The sequence below is a fragment of the Pinus tabuliformis genome, chromosome J (genome assembly GCF_031772625.1).
Source record: "Pinus tabuliformis cultivar Carrire ecotype Pingquan chromosome J, CPIR1, whole genome shotgun sequence".
NCBI lineage: Eukaryota > Viridiplantae > Streptophyta > Pinopsida > Pinales > Pinaceae > Pinus > Pinus tabuliformis.
The window spans coordinates 1,434,749,187-1,434,770,788 of NC_142295.1; the positions used below are offsets into that span (position 1 = coordinate 1,434,749,187).

The 21,602-nt window shown below is 41.6% G+C and overlaps 1 protein-coding gene across 2 annotated transcripts in view; it reads right to left on the reverse strand.

Moving 5' to 3' along the window:
- The window catches only part of LOC149232755 (RNA-binding CRS1 / YhbY (CRM) domain protein), a 144,170-nt gene that overhangs the window by 71,316 nt on the left and 51,252 nt on the right, over nucleotides 1-21,602 (reverse strand). The window contains exon 3 of one of the 2 annotated variants that reach the window (XM_089379500.1): nucleotides 19,703-20,104. The exons of the other annotated variant lie outside the window; for it this stretch is intronic. Within the exon in view, the coding sequence (XP_089235626.1) occupies nucleotides 19,703-20,104 (402 nt within the window). The remainder of the gene's footprint in view (nucleotides 1-19,702; nucleotides 20,105-21,602) is intronic. 2 annotated transcript variants of the gene reach the window in all.

The window sequence follows — 21,602 nt, forward strand, 5'->3', positions numbered from 1 at the left end:
TTGATTAGGGACTTAATATCGGTCGTCGATGTGTCAACGAGAAAAGTATAAGAGGAGGCTTGAGGGTCACTTGGAGAACACACTAAGGGAGACTAGTCAGTTCAATTTCTGGAGCGGGGTTAGCTGAGAAATTGAACCAGTGGTCTGGTGAGCAGTCAGGAGGAAGCAAGTACGGAGCAGAGAGGCGGGATCAGCCACTGGAGATCAACGCTGAGGCAAGAGAGGCAGACGCAAAGGCAGCAGAAGACTGCGCAGTCACTAGCTAAGCCTGCGTGGGTGATGCACAGAGGCCCAGGGCTGATGCAGTCAAGCAGGGGCTAACGCATAGGGTTTGAGAGCCACGCAGAGGTCAGTCGAGCTGACGCTGGGATTGGGAGACGTGTTAGAGAATTATTTCTCTCTATGGGTAAGCTAGTTTGGCACCCTGTTGTACTGAAGAATTGTTGAATAATAAAATCCTCCCTTGCTGCATCGGTTTTCCCACATTGGGTTTTTTCGGGGATTGTTGTCCAAAAATATATGTGGCTATGTGTTAATGCTTGTGCATATGTTTGTTTCTGTATTACGGTGTGATATCTGCATCAGTATTCATTTTAATGTTTATTGAAGTAATTTCATAAATAACTTACGGTGGAATAAGTAGGAAAAATAAATCAGTGGTTGCAGTGATAAAATTTTCACAAGAAATTGAACCAGTGGCCTAGTGAGCAGTCAGAAGGCATCAAGTACACAGCAAAGAGGCGGGATCAACCACTGAAGATCAGCACTAAGGCAGGAGAGGCAAATGCAGGACTTTTCAGGCAGACGCAGAGGCAGCAGAAGACTACGTAGTCACTAGCTGGGCCTGCGTGGGTGATGCAGAGAGGCCCAGGGCTGACGCAGTCAAGCAGGGGCCAACGCAGAGGGTTGGAGAGCCACGCAAAGGTCAACCGGGTTGACGCTGGGATTGGGAGAAGTGCTGGAGAATTATTTCTCTCTGTGGGTAAGCCAGTTTCGCACCCTGTTGTACTGAAGAATTGTGAATAATAAAATCTTCCCTTGCTACACTGATTTTCTTGCGTTGGGTTTTTCCGGGGACTATTGTCCAAAATAACTGTGTCAATGTGTTGATTCTTGTGCATATGTTCGTTTCTGTATTATAGTGTGATATCTGCAGCAACATTTATTTTAATGTTTATTGAAGTAATTTCATGAATAACTTATTGTGGAATAAGTAGGAAAAGTAAATCAGTTGCTGCAGTGATAGAATTTTCACATGGTATCAGAGCAAGTAATCAGAGACAGAAACGGAAAATTAGTTATGGGTCGAGACCACGATGCAGAGGCATTCACGTCAGGGGACTCACACAGATTTTCAGAAGATTTCACAAGAGAAAAAGATGTTGATTTCTCTATGTTATCTTCCAGGCTGGAAGAAGAAGTGGCGTGTATGACTAGTGCTGCATCATCAGAAGTATGGCATATAGGCAGTGGAGCTTCGTGGCATATGACAGGAATCAGGGAGTGTTTCTCAGAATATCGAGAAGAGAAGATGAACTTTCATATCACCATGGGAAACAAGGCAAAGTGTACTCTAGTAGGGAACGGTACCATAGTCTTTCAAACAGAATCGGGAGAATGATTCTGTGCTACAAATGTGTTGCATGTACCAGGATTGGGGATCAACTTACTTTCTGTATCGCAACTACAAGGCAAGGGCTATGACATCTACTTCATCAAGGAGAAGGTATATGTCAAACACCCGAGCTGGAAAAGGAAAGTGCAGATCAAGATCAAAAGTAATCGATTGTATAGATTACAACTAGAATCACCTATGGCACTAATAGGCAGTCATGGAGACAAGGACTTGAACGAACTATAGCACAGAAGAATTGGTCACTTGCACCATGGAGCTCTGAGAATTCTCAGGAGCACTGTAACAGGAGTTCCGGATCCGAGTATGGAACGAGATGACGTATGCAAGGGATGTGCTCTAGGAAAGTATCCCAAGGCAGCATTTCCTAGGAGCAAACACAAGGACAAGAGTGTACTAGGATTGATACACTCAGATATCTGCGGAACTATGTCTGTCAAAGCTCTCAGTGGTGTTGAGTATTTCCTTACCTTCATTGATGACCACTCAAGGAAAACTTGGATTTATTTTCTGAAAACCAAGGATGAGGTTTTCTGTCGATTCAAGGAGTTCAAGGCTCTGGTGGAGAATCTGGCTAGGAAGAAAATAAAAGTTTTGCGCTCAGATAATGGTGGAGAATATGTCGATAAAGACTTCATTGATTTTTTGCGCTAAGGAGGGCATCAAAAGAGAGTGGACAGCGCCCTACAAACCGGAGCAAAATGGGGTAGCAAAAAGAAAGAACAAGACTATTGTAGAAGTAGCTAGGGCCATGATGTATGATCAAGATATGCCAAAATTCCTGTGGGCGAAAGCATGCAACACAACAGTCTATGTTCAGAATAGGACTCCTCATCGGGCATTGGGCAAGATTACTCCAGAGAAAGTCTTCACAGGAAAGACACCTAAAGTCAGTCATTTCAAGGTATTTGGGAGTTTAGCATATTGCCGTATACCCGAAGAAAAGAGGAAGAAGCTGGATCAAACTGCGGAAAAGGGATATCTGATGGGATATAGCGAGAACGCTAAGGCATACAAAATCTATCTTCTAGGGAGCAGGAAGGTAGTAGTACGACGAGATGTAAAGTTCATCGAGGACAGCGCTTTCAGAACATCTCGCGAGATGCCTTCCGAGGAGCACTTGAAAGAGGAGTCGTTGGTTAAGCCTCTTCAACCAAAAGAAGTAAATAATTCTTCCTCAGGATAGGAAGATTCTCAGGATGAGGAGGAGCGAACAAAAACACCTGCTGGCAGAGGAAGAACTAGTAGGGAACTTCGTCAGATTCTGTGAGATGCAGAGCGGTGCGCCAAGAAACAATAAGAGGGAGCGAAAACAACCAGATAGATATCAAGTATTAGTAGCTCAGGATGGAGATCCTGCCAGTTTCAAGGAGGCAGCTCAACATCAGGTTTCCCTTGATGTGATGGTGGAGGAATACAACTCCATAATGGTAAATGATGTCTGGGAGGTGGTGCCAAGACCTTAAGACAGATCAGTGGTAGGTTCAAGATGGATCTACAAGATCAATACGCTACAGACGGCAGTGTTGAGAAATACAAGGCTAGGTTTGTGGCTAAGGGGTATGCTCAAAAAGAAGGGATTGACTATGAGGAAACCTTCACCTCGGTAGCCAGGTATACATCTATTAGAACTGTGATATCTCTTACATCCCAAATGGGATGGGAGATCCATCATATGGATGTCAAAACAGCATTTCTGAACGGGGTAATAGAAGAGGACATTGAACAACCAGAGGGCTTTGAAACTCATGAGAAGAAGTCTCATGTATGCAGATTGAAGAAAGCCTTGTATGGGCTGAAACAGGCACCGAGAGCATGGTATGGTCGAATAGATGGCTACTTGCAGAAGATGGGGTTTGTCTAGAGTGACACGGATCCGAATCTCTACTATTTGGTTCTAGAGAACGAGCCGCTAATCTTAGTATTGTATGTGGATGATCTCTTTCTGACAGTATCATCTAGACTCATTGGGGACTGCAAGAAGAACCTAGCCACAGAATTCGATATGAAGGATTTGGGACGAATGCACTACTTCCTAGGGTTGGAAGTTTGGCAGCAAAAGGGAGAAATCTTCCTTGGGCAAGGGAGGTATGCTACAAAAATCCTGAAAGGATTCGAGATGGAGGATTGTAGACCTATGGCTACGCCAATGATCACCAACTAGAAGAAGATTGATGCATCAGAAGACAAGGATGTCGATCCCACCCTATGCAGGCAGCTCATAGGGTCCCTGATGTATTTGATCAATACCAGGCCAGACATTTGCTACACTGTCAACTCCCTCAATCAGTGCATGGTGGAACCAAAGAGGGCACACTGGGCAGTAGCCAAACATGTTCTCAGGTACTTACAGGGAACAGTCGATTATGGACTCTTGTACACCAGGAGTAAGGATATCAGATTGAGTGGATTTACTGATGCAGATTGGGCAAGAAGTTCAGTGGATCGAAAAAGTACCTCTGGGTACTGTTTCAACATTGGATCGGGAATGACCTCCTGGTGCAGTAGGAAACAGAAGTTTGTGGCTCTGAGCTCATTTGAGGCAGAATATATGGCGGCAAGCACAGCTTCATGTGAGACCATATGGCTTAGAAAATTGCTTGTGAACCTATTCAGAAGGAATATGAAGGCGACCAGAATCATGTGTGATAATCAGAGTTGCATCAACCTCTCTGAGAATCCAGTGTTTCATGACAAGTTGAAGCATATTGATATCCGGTGTCACTTTGTCAAGGACTATGTCCAACGAGGAGTTGTACAGTTGAGCTACACTCCTACAAGAGAACAGGTGGCAGACATCCTCACCAAGGCCCTTGGAAGGACTAAGTTTGACTACTTCCGGGAAAATATGGGGATGGTAAAGAACCCATTTCAATAGCAAAAATGGGAGTAATAACAGCAAGGATGCAGAGGGAGTTGTAGTGCGGATGCAGTGTTGGGAGAAAGGACCAGCAGCAGCACGGATGCAGAGGGAGTTGCAGTACGGATGCAGTAGTGGCAGTGGCTGGGCCATGGGTAGCAGTACAGGATGCAGCAGTGCAAAGGATGTTGGGCAGCAAGCCTAGCATCAGCACAGGGACTGATGCCGATGATCAAAGTGATGCTCAGTGAGGAGTATTACTAGAGCACAGTCCTCGCTAAGAGGGAGTGTGGATTTGGGGTAGCATTGGATGTGCTCTAGCCACGAAAATTGGTGGAGAAGCTAAGGCACATGAGATCTCCAATACCCAGAAATGGTTTGGACAGATTCTAAACAGTTTGGGAGATATTAAAATAATTAATATTTTTAATGGAGTATTAATGTGAATTAATATAAAACTGTGTTAGAATGATCCAAAAGTCATGGATCAAGCCAGATCTAATCTTAGTCGTTGATTAGGAACTTAATCTCGACCGTTGATTTGTCAACGAGAAAAGTATAAGAGGAGGCTTGAGGGTCACTTGGAGAAGAAACTGAGGGAGACCAGTCAGTTCAGTTTCTGTTGTGGGGTTAGCTGATAAATTGAACCAGTGGTCTGGTGAGCAGTCAGGACGCAGCAAGTACGCAGCGGAGAGGCAGGATCAACCACTGAAGATTAGCGTTGAGGCAGGAGAGGCAGACGCAAGGCTTTTCAGGTAGATGCAGAGGCAGCAGAAGACTGCGCAATCACTAGCTAGGCCCGCGTGGGTGACGCAGAGAGGCCCAGGGCTAACGTAGTGAAGCAAGGGCTGACGCAGAGGCTTGGAGAGCCACGCAGAGGTCAGCCGGGCTGATGCTGGGATTGGAAGAAGTGCTGGAGAATTATCTCCCTGCGGGTAAGGCAGTTTGGCACCCTATTATACTGAAGAATTGTTGAATAATAAAAACCTCCCTTGCTGCACCAGTTTTCCCACATTGGGTTTTTCCGAGGACTGTTGTCCAAAATAACTGTGTCAATGTGTTGATTCTTGTGCATATGTTCGTTTCTGTATTATGGTGTGATATCTGCAACAGTATTTATTTTAATGTTTATTGAAGTAATTTCATGAATAACTTATTGTGGAATAAGTAGGAAAAGTAAATCAGTTGCTGCAGTGATAGAATTTTCACACAGCACCATGCTTTTGTTACTGTCCCATTGTAGCCTTTGCTGCCATGTCATAGCTATTATCCCAATTGTGCCTTTGTTGCCCTGTCATAGTTGTTGTCCTATTGTGCCTTTACTGCCATGTCATAGTTGTTGTCCTATTGTACCTTTGCTGCCATGTCATAGTTGTTGTCCTATTGTTAGCATTCCTTTGTTGTCCCATTTACTAGCACTGTTGTCCCTTCAACACTGCTATTCACTACTGCTTATATTGTGACTGGTTAGGGCATCTGGCAACACCCATCTATCAGTCCACAAACAGCCCCTTAAGGACTACAGCCCACCTTGGCAAGCTTCTTCCCTAGCAACATTGCCTTCTTAGGATGTGTATCAACCCTTAACAACCCTAACGCTGTCACAGTTGTGTGCTTCGGCCTGCGCCCAAGCACAACATCAATCTTGTAGCTATTGCCTCCACAGAATGGTGCCCAAAACAACAGCATATTGCTCCTATTCTCCTCAACCTAGTTGCTTGCCTTTCCTGCTCTTAATTGTACCTAGAAACAACCCTAAACTTGCCCTTAACAGATCCGTTGTCACCTACAATAGATGTTCCTACCACAACCCTCCACGCTGCTCCTTAAGCTTCCCCACGTTGTCCCTTTGGCCCTTCAAACTGCGGCTAAGACTACGTTGTCCATACAGCCCTTTAACCACGGTTCCAAGCCTATGATGTCCATACAACCCTTCCACGTTGTCTAGGGCATAGAGACCAGTGTATAGGACTATAGGCTTCCTTCTAGACTGCGTAGAGACCAGCGTATAGGTTAGGGTTGTCCTCCTTGATAGCGTTAGGGCTTCTCTTCTTCCTAACTTGACTGCGTCCTCTTGGTTAGGGCAAACTGCGGCTAGGGCATCCTCCTCCTAGATCTCTCTTCCACTAAAACCCAAAGCGAGTGGAGAGAAATCAAGAGAGAGGTGTGTGTCCAAATGGCTCTCAAGTCACCTCCTTTTATACTAAAATGTTGAGCACATGTGGGTTATTTCATTGCTGGCCGACCTTGACGAATTGTCTTATAACACAATTAAATTCATAACTCCATGAATACTTATCGGAATCGGATGATCTTTAGACCAATCCACACCTCTCGATGACAGATATCTAAGAAAAATATCAGCTGCCATAAATAAGATGACCCACATGGAGTTTGGCCCTAGTTGCCAATTTTAACACTCCCTTTCAACTAGGGAGAACTCCATCCGCTGATCCATTTGCCAGACTATACTAACTCTGCCATCAGTGCCCTGCACTGCTCTGCTCTGCTGAACCATGAAGAAGAAGAATTGATCGAGAATGTCTCATACCATTCTCTACTGACCTAAAGTCAGTTCCATATGAAGAGAGTGTGTCATACCACTCTTACTGATCCCAGATCAGTTCCAAGAGAATGAGTCATATCACTCTTATTGACCTGAAGTCAATTTCATTAATCCCAAATCAATATCAAAAGGGAGTGTCTCAAACCACTCACACTGATCCCAAATCAATGGAGGTCATCCTAGCATAGGGAGTACCGTAGATACAATGATGCCTCCATCGATAGTACTACTATGGTCCTTAACCTCATTTCCCTGCTCATTGGCCAGATGAGAGGTACTTCCCATGAGTCCCAGACTGCATGGGTAGGATGCCTCGACAGGAGAACCACTCATCCTGTCCCTAATTCGCCACGAAGTATCACAGGGGAAGGCTGAGCCATTCACCTTGTACACAGCACACCATTAGGGGAGGGCGAGTTGCCCTATGGTCGCTTGTTGCTCCAAGAAGTACCCAAGGTCCCGAAGCTCCCAGAGTTCAATGCATGCATCATGCATGACCCTCATAAGAGGGTCTCTCAACAACTCCAAGTCGTTCGAGAAAGTCACAAATTTGACCTTTCCCCGGGGCTTTGACAGAATGCCAGCAACCTGTACATCAGTCTCAAAGCGATGGAGCCTCCTCGCTCATTGACGTACCATATCCTAGATAAGGTAGTATCTGATGTCTATATACTGGAGCAATCATAGAATACGGGATTCCTCAACAATCGAATCCCCCCTGTTTGACACAGAAGATCACGATGGTATCCATCATGTATACAAACAGCTCACTGAAGAGATTCCACAACCAGGCAGTTTCACACAAGATCATACTCGTAGCTATGTATTCGGTCTCAGCGGTGCTCAAAGCAACCATCTTTTGCTTCCTGCTCATCCAGGATATCGAAGAACCCAAAGAGAACCAGCACTCATAAGTGCTCTTGCGATCTGCGATCCTCCACACTGCCTACCCAGTCAGCGTTTCCAGCTTCACATTTCCGGCAGTGTATCTCAATCCATGAGAGATTGTGTCCCGTAGATATCTCAGAAGATTCTTGGCACCAATCCAGTGAAGCTCAACCATATATGAGCTCATTATGCTAACTGCAAAATATATGTCCGGACGAAAGTTCACCAAGAACATCAATGTGAATGAGTTTATGAAACTCAGAGGCATTTCACAAATCTAGTTCGGTATTACTACCACATAACTTCTGAAAGTTAATCTCCATCGAGGTAGTCATGGGCTTGAAGTTTACCATTCTAAATCTGGAATCCAAATCCCTCTTACATCTGCAAATGAGAAGGTCTGCACCTATCAGAAAGAGGTCGTCCTCAGAAGGTGTCGGTATGAGAGGTCTATCATCCAAAACCTTCAAGCAATGGTTTGGATCGGCTTCACTCCTAGTGAATCCCACCTTCATCAAACAGCTATCAATCCTTTCATACTAAGCCCAAAATGTTTTGCTTCAAGCCATAGAGGGCTTTCTTCCACTTGTATACATGAGATTCCCGATCATGAATCTCAAACCCCTTGGGTTGTTCCAAGCCTGTGGACCTGCTATATGAGGGGAATGGTCCCCTTGTAAGATTTTTCCTTCGGTACATCTCAGACATGTACCTTCATGCTCTTCTTGAATTCAGGCATCCGACTCACCATCTGACTCACATCGGGTAGGGCCCCATAAGTAGACCTCTAGAGCTATAGATGAGATGTGTCAATTGACATGGTCCCCAATGGACCATCCTGCAACTTGATACAAGTTGCCAACCCTGAATCCATGAGTAAAAGCATTTCTATTTTCAAACACGTACCTTTCCATCGATGAATGCCACCCTGAAACCTTTGACTTCCATTGCCGAAATGGACACCAGGTTCTTCTTGCAATCAAGTACATAAAAGAGATTTTGTAAATGAATCGAGTTACCCTTATTCAATTGAGGGGTAACATTCCCTACACCCTTTCCGGGATAGGTGGCATCGACTCCAAGCATAATCCCACGATTGTTTCCATCTCCACCAAATTAGAGAGAGCACCCTTCTATCCGTTGAAGTGCCTTGAAGCACTACAATCAATAACCCAGATTCCCAAAGAGTCTGAAGGAGAGGGCCAATACAAGATAACGCTTCTTTATCTTATCAGAAACAACATTTGATTCTTTATACCTGGGGTTCCTTGCTTTCTTTGAAGAGTCGGTCGTTTCCTTGATAACCTGCATTACTTGTCATTCCTTCGATCATTGAAGATGTCCCTGGAATGATTGTCATCTTCATCAAGTGATGTGTCCCTGCTATTCGGACACTCCTTCGCATAATGGCCAAACTTATTGTAAGTAAGGCATTTGCCTTTCCTTCCACGCTTAGATCTGTACTTCCCATTGAAGTGATCTTTTAGGTAGGCCATCAGAAGCTTTCACTGCGCCATTCTAATAATATTCTCTGCTTCGACTTCACCCTTGGCGAAGTTGAAGAGGGATGAGGAATCCATTGATCCTTTTGTCCTTTCCCAACTGTCTTCGGTGATTGCTCTTTCACTCTTGCTTGGGCTTTGTCTTCACCTCAGCTCTAATACCAAGTTAATTTTAGGTATGCTCTATGCTTAGAGCAATTTATTTCAATTTTCAAAGTTAGCTCCATATATTTTCTAGATTAGCAATCACATCACCATTAAAGTAAATTGTAGATAGAACATAAACATAGATTGCAGAAGATAAGCCAAGACAAGAGGACACAAGATGTGGCGCTAGCCAGGGACAAACCCCAATGTGGGGAAACCCTCGATCAATTCTTCTTATATGTTCTTCAATAGTTCAACAGAGAGAGAGAGATGGTACATATACAACAGAAGTCAACACTTTGACTTATTTAAATAAGAGCATAGATCATCTCTAAGAAGATGATACATGAGATAGTTGAACTCAGTTGAAAATATGTTGCTTCAACTGATTCTCCAAGGTGACTCCTTCACCTATCACTGTGCTGCACCTCACCATGTTGCACCACGCTGCACCCATCATCACTATGTTGGACCTCATGACCATGCTACACTCATCATAATGTTGCACCTTATGTTGCCACTGTTGTCCCATGTGCCATGGTTGAACCATGTTGTCGCAGTTGTCCCATGTGCCATTGTTGCACCATGCTACCACAATTGTCCCATGTGCCATAGTTGTACCTTGCTACTATCCAATGAGTTTGCAGCACCATGCTTTTGTTGTTGTCCCATTGTAGCCTTTGCTGCCATGTCATAGTTGTTGTCCCAATTGTGCTTTTGTTGACATGTCATAGTTGTTGTCCTATTGTGCCTTTGCCGCCATGTCAGAGCGGTTGTCCTATTGTACCTTTGCTGCCATGTCATAGTTGCTGTTTTATTGTTAGCATTCCTTTGTTGTCCCATTTACTAGCACTGTTGTCCCTTCAAAACTGCTCTTCACTGGTTTCAAAACTGCTCTTCACTGCTGCTTATATTGTGACTGGTTAGGGCATCTGGAAACACCCATCTATCAATCCACAAACAGCCCCTTAAGGACTACGGCCCACCTTAGCAAGCTTCTTCCCTAGCAATGTTGCCTCCTTAGGATGTGTATCAGCCCTTAACACCCCTAACGCAGTCACAGTTGTGTGCTTAGGCCTGCGGGCAAGCACAACATCAATCCTGTAGTTGTTGCCTCCACAGAATGGTGCCAAAAACAACAGCGTATTGCTCCTATTCTCCTCGGCTTGGCTGCTTGCCTTTCCTACTCTTAACCATACCTAGAAACAACCCTAAACTTACCCTTAACAGATTTGTTGTCACCTACAGTAGTTGTTCCTACCACAACCCTCCACGCTGCTCCTTAAGCTTCCCCACGTTGTCCCTTTGGCCCTTCAAACTCCGGCTAAGACTACACTGTCCATACAGCCCTTTCACGTTGTCTAGGGCAGCCTCCTAACCACAGTTCCAAGCCTACGCTGTCCATACAGCCCTTCCACACTGTCTATGGCATAGAGACCAACGTATAGGACTATAGGCTTCCTTCTAGACTGCGTAGATACCAGCATATAGGTTAGGGTTGTCCTCCTTGATAGCATTAGGGTTCTCTTCTTCCTAACTTGACTGCATCCTCTTGGTTAGGGCAAACTGTGGCTAGGGAATCCTCCTCCTAGATCTCTCTTCCACTAAAACCCGAAGCGAGTGGAGATAAATCAAGAGAGAGGTGTGTGTCCAAATGGCTCTCAAGTCACCTCCTTTTATACTAAACGTTGAGCACATGTGTGGGTTATTTGGTTGTTGGCCGACCTTGACGAATTGTCTTATAACACAATTAAATTCATAAATCCATGAATACTTATCGGAATCAAATGATCTTTAGATCAATCCTACACCTCTCGATGAGAGGGATCCAAGAAAAATATCAGCTGCCATCAATAAGATGACCCACATGGAGTTTGGCCCTAGTTGCCAATTTTAACAATAAGGATGAGACAAGAGCTCAAATAATTCTAATAGACTCCATCAAAAACTCTCCCATTCCTTATGTCTCCAAACTTGAAACATCAAAAGAAATCTATTTCAAGTTAATAGAGCTATTCTCGATAAGCACAACTGAAGAAGTGATATCTCTTCGAAATGATTTGTATAAGATGAAGATATCAAACGAAGGAATAGCTCCATATGTCATGAAGATCTCTAAGATGAGGGTTCAACTTCAAGAGCTGGGAGAAGTAATGTCTGACAAAGAAATGGCAATTGTAGTACTCAATGCTCTACCCGAGGATTGGGGCAACTTCACATCAAGCATATATGCCAAGAGGGAAGCTACCCCACTAAGTGAATTATGGTCTCTATGCAAAATAAAGGAAACTAGACTCAAAGCAAAAGAGGATGTGGGATCAAAGGAGCAAGCATTTGCAACCATGGCCAAGAAAAAGGGAAAATTTGGCAAATTTGGTCCACGAAGAACAAACAATAGAGATATGTCCAAAATCCAATGCTTTGGATGCCAAGAATATGGACACTACAAAAGGAATTGTCCAAAACTTAAGAAGGACAACAACAACAAAAGAAAAAGAGAAGAAGCTCACATGACTCAAGAGGTGAAAGAAGAAGAAAAGAAGCAAAAGAAGGAAGATCCTCCGGATCTCTACTATGACTAAGTCTACTTCTTTACTTAAAGTCTTCTTTCAAAGTTTTGAGTAGTATAGGAGCATGTAGGAATAGAATAAAATTGCATGGCTAGAAACATCTTCTAGAATCTAGAAGCATGATGTACATAGAGTTCAAAATACTCATGTAGAAAGAACATTTATAAATAGAACAAAATGCATGTTAGAAATATCTTCTAGAATATAGGAGCATGGTAGATATAGCTCAAGATATTCATGTAGAAGGAGCATACCTAGTATAGGACCTCATCCACAATGAAAGAAAATTGATCATGATTAAGAATCTTAGAAGACCTCCATCATCAAAAAGAAAGAAACATTTGCAGGGTAAGGGTCTTCAAGATCCTCTGATGGAATTTTCAAAAGAAGATTCATAAACAAAAGCAGATGTCTCATTGGGAGTCCCATTCATGGGATTCAAGAAAAGGATGATATGCAGGCAAGCTAAAATGAAGTAGGAAGGACCACACCAAGGACAACCAAATGAAGCTAAGATGATCAAAGGGGAATCAAGATGAGGTATGTATGCATCAAAGTTAAGTCATGTCATCATATGTATATTATTGAGGCATAGCAATAGTTCTATGGCATGATCAAGTATTAAAGAAACTCTTTCACCTATGACATGCTTGAAGGCATGTACTACAATACAATGAAGGTCAACAAAAGGATATGTTCACATAAGGAATATAAGATTGTTGACTAAGAAGCAAGTGCAGAAGGAATGTTGACTAGTCCTAGAAGGACTCAATGAAGAAGTGCTCCCACAAGGAGCATAAGGTGGTTGACCAAACTATCCAAGAAGATGCAAATGAAGAAAGAGATCAAGCATGTGAAGAACACCATGGTTACGAAGAATCACTATCTGACAAGATACTTTGAAGACATCTCCTCAAAGAAGGCAGGACGACTCTGATAAAGGAAGGAAAAAGATCAAAGGACCCTTGACACCTATGAAGGCCTTGGAGATATGAAAGGTGCATATAGCTGATTCTACTCTACGAATATGTCATGATGAAGAAGCCATCCAGCAAAAGCACCATTTAATGTTGAAGCAATATCAAGATGAAGTCATGAAGGGCTACTAGATCGAAGCATGTAAACAAGCAAGTACAATGAAGCATCCATGAGAAGAGTATTCTGAAGCATGGACAGATGACAAAGGAGTAGCCAGATGACAAGAGAACCTTATATATGTCAAGAAGGCCACTTTCCACGAAGGAAGCAATGACATGACAAACCAAGAAGGAAAATGATCAATGGATGGTGCCCTACCAAGAAGAAGATTCGAACAAAGACTTCATGACATTGAAGGAAGGAGGGAGATCAAACAGCTGGAGGACCCACGAAGAAGTTGTTGATGAATGGACAAGTCCCTAGCTAAGAGGAAGTTTTGACAAGTTCTCAACTACAAAGGAACTTGGACAAGTTACCTGTCAAAGGAAACTTGGGCATGTCTTCCTCATTCTAGAGGAAGGGATATACACAACATTCTTGTCTTCACTTGGGAAGAAAGAATGGGAGGATTGGGTAATCATCTGGCATCTGATACTCTTTGAGGATGTGTAGGGCATCCAAGACAAGAGTAGGCAAGAGGACCGATATTCTTTGAGGGTTGGGAACCCAAGATAAGAATAGTCCTAGAAGGTCATACTCAGTGAACACCCAGGTGGGTATGTACCTTGAGAGACAATGACTAAGGTGTCTATAAGTCATTGGTCTCGCCAACATTGTGCTCTGATCTATTGAGAGATAGAGCTGTCAATCAAGGCCTTGTTGTGGAAACAATGTTGGTTACTATGATGCTATAACAAATGGATTGCCAATCTGGTTTCTCTTATGTGAATTCTTCAAGATTGAAACATAGCCAAACACCTTGTAATGTTGTATGAATACCTCCCTAGCTAGGAGGGAGTGTTGAAGGAAATGCAACTAGGTTCGGTCTTCATAATGTACTTTTGATATTTGTATTTATTCAAGAAAAGAAATATTATTTTTATTATATATGTCAATGAGTTTCTTGCTCATTGAAATAGGTCTAACACATGTTAAAGTGCTATAGATGAGTCAAAGAGTCAAAAGAATTATGTTGAAGATCTTAAGGGCATGTTACACTAGTTATATTTATGTATTAGAGTCAAAGAAGACACCTCCAAGCAAAGTCAAGTCTCCTCCAAGCAATGGCACCATCAAAAGAAGCCATCCGAAGCAAATAAGTCAAGTTGGCCTAAAGGAGAGATAGTGCTCTATATATAGAGATTGTCCACTCCCTCATAACGTTAAGCATTCAACTCTGAAATCAGCGAATAAGGGTAGCCGAGAAAAGGTGAAGAGAAGACAAGTGTAAGGAGCCTCTAGTGTAGCGAAGAAAGAAAAGTCTAGACCGAAGTCAAAAGGATTGTTTCTAGGGTAGAATATAGTCACACGTGGAGAAATAGAGGCATCCCTATAGTCATAACCAAAGCAACATAACAATCCTATATTTATCTGTATTTGGGCTACAAAGTTAGGCCTAAAAGGCCTCCTACTCAAGTGAAGAAAACTCTCTCTCAAGCGAAGGTGAAAGGACCCTAATTCACAAGGATACCTTCCACACGTGCGAAGATCTAGGGCTGTTGTACAGTCACACCAAGTCTACATCTACATCTCAAGAAGGATCTCGTTTGGATGAAAGAAGGAAGGTGTCTACCTAAGTGAAGGATATCACTAAGTATAGAAGAGAAGCATCTCATCTAGAGTTCACATAAACAAGGTCTATCAACAGTTGAAAGAAGGACAAAGTGTCGGGTAACGAAGTGCCAAAAGGAGAAGGATAAAGTGTCAGGAAGACAAAGTGTAGAAAGGAGGAAGGACTTGACTTGTGCTTGGAGGATAATCTTCCCAAGGGTCTAGGGTTTGGCATTGATCAATAAGAAGCTTCAATAAGAGAAATTTACCGAAGGGTTTTCCTCTCAAGAGAAGAGAGGTTTTGACCCTGGCAGAGAGCCAACATCTTGTGTTCTTGTTCTTATGTTTTTGGTAGCAGTTTGATGAAGTACACACACATGCATTAATAAGAAGAAGAAGAAGATTAAGCTAACAAGACAAATTGTAAAAAGACTTCACAAATTGTTCTCAAGTCAAGAAGAATCATACTACACCTAATTGCCCTAGATCCTTCAATAGTGACTCACTCTCGATCACATCATTATTACTTCATGGTTCAGCAGAGCAGAGATGTTGCATGAAGACAGGATGGCATGATGATGACAGATGGATTGGCAGGTGGAATTCTCCCTAGTTGAGAGGGAGTGTTAAAATTGGCAACTAGGGCCAAATTCCACCTTGGGACAGCACATATGATGGAGATGATTATTGCATTGGATTCCTCTTTTCGAGAGATCCAAGTTTGATATAAAAATCATCTCATTCGGACAAGCAGAAGTGTGAATTTGAACTTATTCTGTCACATGTACAAATTGTTAAGGTCGGCCTCAGCTTAATGTAGGTTCAAGAAGCCCAATAGATGTGCCTCTTCACCCACATCAAAGTGTATAAATAGATGAGACCTCTCTCCTCATTTAGACACCATTCACTCAACAATTCTTGTCTATCTTCAACAGATTGGTTTGTACAGCTTGGGGGTCATCTCTCTCTCTCTCTCACACATGCAGCTAGGACTGTTTTTCTGGGCTGAAACAGAACCGAGCTTTTCAGACTGTTGACCAGCGTAGACCCTTGATGATTTGACCGAATTTTGACTGCGTTTTGGAAGCAGAATTTCACTCTCTTGAGGCCACACTAATTGGCACAGCAATCGAGGTGTTTGGGCCTGTTTGACTAGCATTGACAACAGGGTTGTTTGACCGCAAGGCTGACTGCTGTTTGACTGAGTTTGAACAGCATTTGTGAGACTGTTTTGGGTTGACTTTGACCCTTGATGGAGGCCAAATTAATTTGCCTTTGACCGAGCTTCAAAAGAGGTGACTTGCTGTTGATTTGACCAGCGTTGACTTTCTGGTTAGGGCCCAGGGCTAAAGTTTGACTGCAGAATTTGACAGGGATGATTTGACTTTGTATTGGGCTAGTCTATTTGATTTTTGTACTCTCTCTCTCTCTGCTGAACTATTGAATAATAATAAGAAAATTTGACTTGCCTTGGCTTGTCTTCTGCGTATGTTTTTATGTTCTATCTGCATTTACTGTCAATGTGATTAATGGTTAATGTGATTGCTACTGGAAATTATTGGAAATTGTCATTGGGCTGCTAAAGGAACATTGAAGTAAATTGTGCTAAAGCATAGAACATACCATTGTTATCTAAAATTAACAGTAGGGCTAACTCTTTGGTGGTTGCAAGTGTTTTGAAGGATTTTATCATTTGTTAAGGGCTAAAACACTGATTTTGAAAGCTTACCTTTGTCATATCAGTCCCCTAGGCCTAGCCGCAGGCCTAAAAGGCCTTATTTTCCTTAGTCGTGGAAGATTTAAGGTATGTTGTCATTGTTCAAGGCTATCACTTTGTGGGTACAGGTCCAATATCTAAGTTTGGAGGAGTCACTCAACTTGGCATTTCAATCGTTGGAGGATGGCTGCAAGGCCTTGTGGGTTTGTTTGATCCTCTCAACTATCCTTGGTTATCTGTCATAACAAATTCAGATCTGAAGTGAGACATACAGTGACATAATCACTCTAAAATATAATAGTGATAAGCCAAAAAACATATAAAGAACATCACACATTAACTATAAAGGCTCAATCATTGTTCTAGCTTCATTTATGATTGACTTCTTGTTGACAGTGGGCTGATCTAATTGACAGTGATATTTTTCAAGGTCTGGTGCATTTCTCTTATTCCTAAATTAATCATCTTGTGCTAAGAAGTGTATTTGATTGCATCGATTTCTCTCCTACTTCGAGGATAGTCTTGTTGGGGTTACTAACTCTCTCTCATTCTCTTTGTTAGTTACATCTCATTGTGCATTCCATAATTGCAGTCCTAGTCTTGAGTTGCATTGCATAAGTGTTTTTTGCATTACATATTTGAAATCTTTTGCTGCATTTCATTTGCCAACATCACTGTTAGCAATCTCATCTTGTTGCTTTTAGTTGTTCTCTTGTTATTTTGTAATTTTCTTAGAGTCAAATTTACAAATCTAATAAGTGAAAGAAAGCTTCTAATAAGCATACATAAGTGATAGGAACATATTGCTATCATTGTCATAATCATCTCATTGTGCTTATAAAATCTTGAAGTTTCTCTTGAAATTGCCACATTACAAGTAAGAAGAATTCTAATAAGCACAATTAAGATGGTCCTAATAGCACTGCTTCATTGAATAATCTTGGGGGTGTTTCACTAATTGCATTTGGCATTTTTGTAATCCTGTGTTGAAGAGTGACATCTAACGATCTTGGTTACAAGTGATTTGAAACATTGAAGTGTAATTGTATCTCATTGAAGCTAAGCGTGTCATCATTTGCATCTTCATTCTAGATTAGAAGTGCATATTTAAAAATTTACCTCCAAGCATAAGCTTGGTTGATAGATATTTAGGGCCACCTTCTCTCCCAATTTGTGACGCTTGACCCTTGCACTAAGGTTAAAACAGGTGACCTTGCAGTTCTCTTGCGGGCAATCCCTTGTAGGAACGGAGGCATCTGGGTTGTTAGAACTCCAGGGTAGGTATCGTTAATGAGGCCTTAGCCTCCTTCCCCTAGACTTCTTTCTACAACCCTGTGCGAGACTTGCTTCAAACAATTGAGGTGAAGGCTCTCACTTAGAATAGGCATCTAACTAAAAATAACCAAGATTTTGCATTTCACTTTTAGATTAGATCCTGCATTTCAACTAGGATAAATCTTGCATATCATCTTTGCAGCATTTGTCTATCTGGTAACTTGGTGCATTAATCTTTGTTGTGCGTGTATTTTCTAATTCTAAGGGACTGGTCTGTCATTGATATATCTCAAATAATCTAATTATTTGTGCTTCTTAATCCTACTTGTTATATAATCTAAATCAAGTTGCTAGGATATTCATCTATATCTCCTAAACTTATTGGTCCTCAACAAATCTTCATCCATTCCACCTTTAGGGACTACACCCCTTAGCCTGCTTTTAGGAGATAGCTTAAACGTAGTGGGCAGGGATCAGAGTGACAGCCTCTGCCCTGAGCGTTGTCTCATTGGGTGTAAAATTTGGGTGACAACAGGGGTGACAGAAGCAATCCCCATCATTGTTGCTACAGGGTCTGGCCCTCGCTTTGTGAACCTGGTAGATTTTGCAGCAACAAGTACCAATAACTAGCAGTGCGCTGATTATCCTCAAGCATTGTAATACAACCAGCTTCTATAGGGATTCATCCAACAGAGAGTTGCCCTTCTTAGAGATTGCAGTACATCAATTTTGTGACATGCATTGGTCTTTGGTAACATTTAAGATGATGACTTCATATATGTTGTCGTGTATTCGTTGTAAATGTGTCTTTGAAGGTGTGATCACTGATTGGGCCAGACAAATTGTTGGTTGTACAAAACTCCCAAACCATCAGCCATGTCACCCATCGTCCAACATATTGTACTTATTCTAATTAATTAACATTAAATAGCCATTTGTTTTCTTCCTTGTTACAGAATTGATCAATCCAGTACAAAATCAACAAGGCTCACAGCAATGAACATAATAAACAATAAGGCCTGATAAGCATGAACACACAAATGGCACACCATAAATGGATGTGGAGCACAACTCCCCAAAGTATTATAATGATGAGTTGCGTAATAACTCAGATATTAGGATAACTCCAAATAACCCAAATACATCCCAATTCAATAAGCGTAAGCCAGTGTGTCTAATTCTATTAAGCTCTTATATATATATATATATATATATATATATATATATATATATACACACACACTAGTTTTCATTCATTGCACCTGCAAGCTCACTACCGGCCTGGCCCCATTAGGGTCATCATATACATTATACTCACCGGGGCAGGGAGTGGATATATGTGCCCAGAAGGATACATTTTATATATTTACATACATTACACTCAGAGTGACAGGGAGTGGACATATGTTCCCAAAGGAGTACATTTTATATATGGTGGTGAGTGAGAAGATTTCAGAGGCATGTACATTATCAATGCTTGATAAAAAAATTCATATAATTGTTTTTACATATCAGTCAATAAGTACACTCACTACCACGCATGGAGGACTTCATCTGGGCAATTTCTTCATCTTCAATTCACCCTTTATCACAAGGTTAAAAAAATCCAAAACTCTTGTTGATTCACCACTGTGATACCAATGAATGTCTGTGCATGGACGGAAGCATATACATCATTATAGATGTCTATTTGTGCACATCTTTAACTCTGGCAATTTCAGAACATAGAAGAAAGTAAAGAAATTCAATGATATATTTCTTGTGTGATCTGCTCCTAAATATATGATGAATGAAATTAAAGAAAACTCATTGGCCAAGGCATATAAAAAGAGTCGGGAGAGAAATTGAGCTCGCACCTTTCTCTTGGTCAGAGTATTGACAGGAATTAAAACCTTTGGCTGGCGGTAATTTCTCCCACGATACATGATGATGGTCTTGACGTCATGTATGTTAATCACAGTGCCACCACTCAACCTTGCCAACATTATGGCCATATCTTTGATTTTTTCCTTGGGAAAATTATCACAACATACTTGGACAGTCTCATGGAACTTCCAGTGTAAGTGCATATTCTGAACTACACCACCAAACACTCCACGCACACCAACAGGAACATAGTTCTTATTTCTAAAACCAATCTTTCTTAACGCTTGGAGCTGCTCAGGTGTTAATAACTCTGGATCATGTCGAGGTGGTGGAAGCTCAGGTAGCTCGTATTTCTTTAATCTTTGCAGTAATAAAGCCACTTTTTTCTTGGCCTTGAATGACGAATGAAAAAACACAAACCAAAATTAAATCAGTTCTTGGAAAACATCGATACAAATTAAGCAAAAGTGCAAAGAGGGACCATAATCATGAATTTAAGTCCTGTCAGCGTTGCTTATTCCCTTTTACATGAGCTTCAGTTGAGAACAAAGAATAAAAAGCAAACAGCCAAACAGAAATAATGCAAATCAATTCACGCAGCAAAACAAGCATACTTTGATAAGCCAATCTTGACAGCATCAAAAGAAGATTTGCCCTTGAAAAAGTTCTTCATGGTAGATATGATAATTTTATTAATGTCCAACAAAGGACCAAATAATACATCTAGTGTTGATACAAAGTAGGAGTGCCAGCACATCCCTAAAACGATGATAGAAGCAAAAGGGTAATAAGATCCAAGAGCCGGCTAGAGACTAGCTGCTAAATGTCTAACTTCAGAAAGCTAAAGTAAGCTAAAGAGAGAATATAAGATAAGGTGCTAGAACAATAGAAGAGATATTTAAGAGATATGGTGGAAACAAGAGTGAAGAAAAATAAAATAGCAGAATGTTATAAATATCCTAGAGTGTTTCTCTCTTATAAATGCCAACATGGGACAAAGCTGTTCGATTTCTGCACCTGTGTACTCTTTCTTACAAAGCTTTCTGTCGCTACGGTTAGCCATGTGACAAAATTGTTAGAGCAAAATTTCTACATGGCACTACCTGTTTACTCATTATAATGATTATTGTGCTTACAAAAATGAGTAAAGTCAAATACTTCTTCCAAAGAGAAACTTGGAGGTCACAATTATGCTCAAAAGTTTGATAAGTACTTAAATAGTTGTTTGATGAATGACATTGGGTCTTTGTTACACACTTAGTCTTCTCTTTGGTAGAAAATACTCGCTCTATGATAGCAATTATATCTCCTCGATTTCCCCTTCCTCTCTAGTGCCCACAATTCATTGGAAATGAAATCAACACTTATTTCAGATCATGTATTGTTAGTTTATGGATTTGGGGTAGCATGGGACAAGTGTTCTAGTCTCCAAGGTGTCAGAGAGGCTAAGGAACACGAGATCTCCAAAACCCAGAAAAGGTTTCAAGAGAAAACACTTAGAAACCTCAATCAAATTTAACTGATCAGTAATTAAATAGTTCCTAAGTCTAACATAGGAAAATTGATTAATTAATGGGTATTAATTGAGGAAATTGACTTTTGCTCTAAAGACTTCCAGAAAGTGACTTGATGAAGTCTAAGATGATCTTAGCCATCAATCACGATTAGATCTTGGCCATTGATGCTCCAGCGAGAGATTATAAGAGCAAGTTGATGGGATGGAGATTGACACAATTGTGAAGCAAGGGAGCAAGGCAATGCAAATTACCTAGTGCGCAGTATTCAGCGAGGGAAGAATTTGAGCCAAGCAAGGAGAGTAGCAGGGGTTGCAGCAGGGAGAATTACCAGAGAAATTTGTTGAGATTGGTAGCTTAGGAGGTACTCCAAACC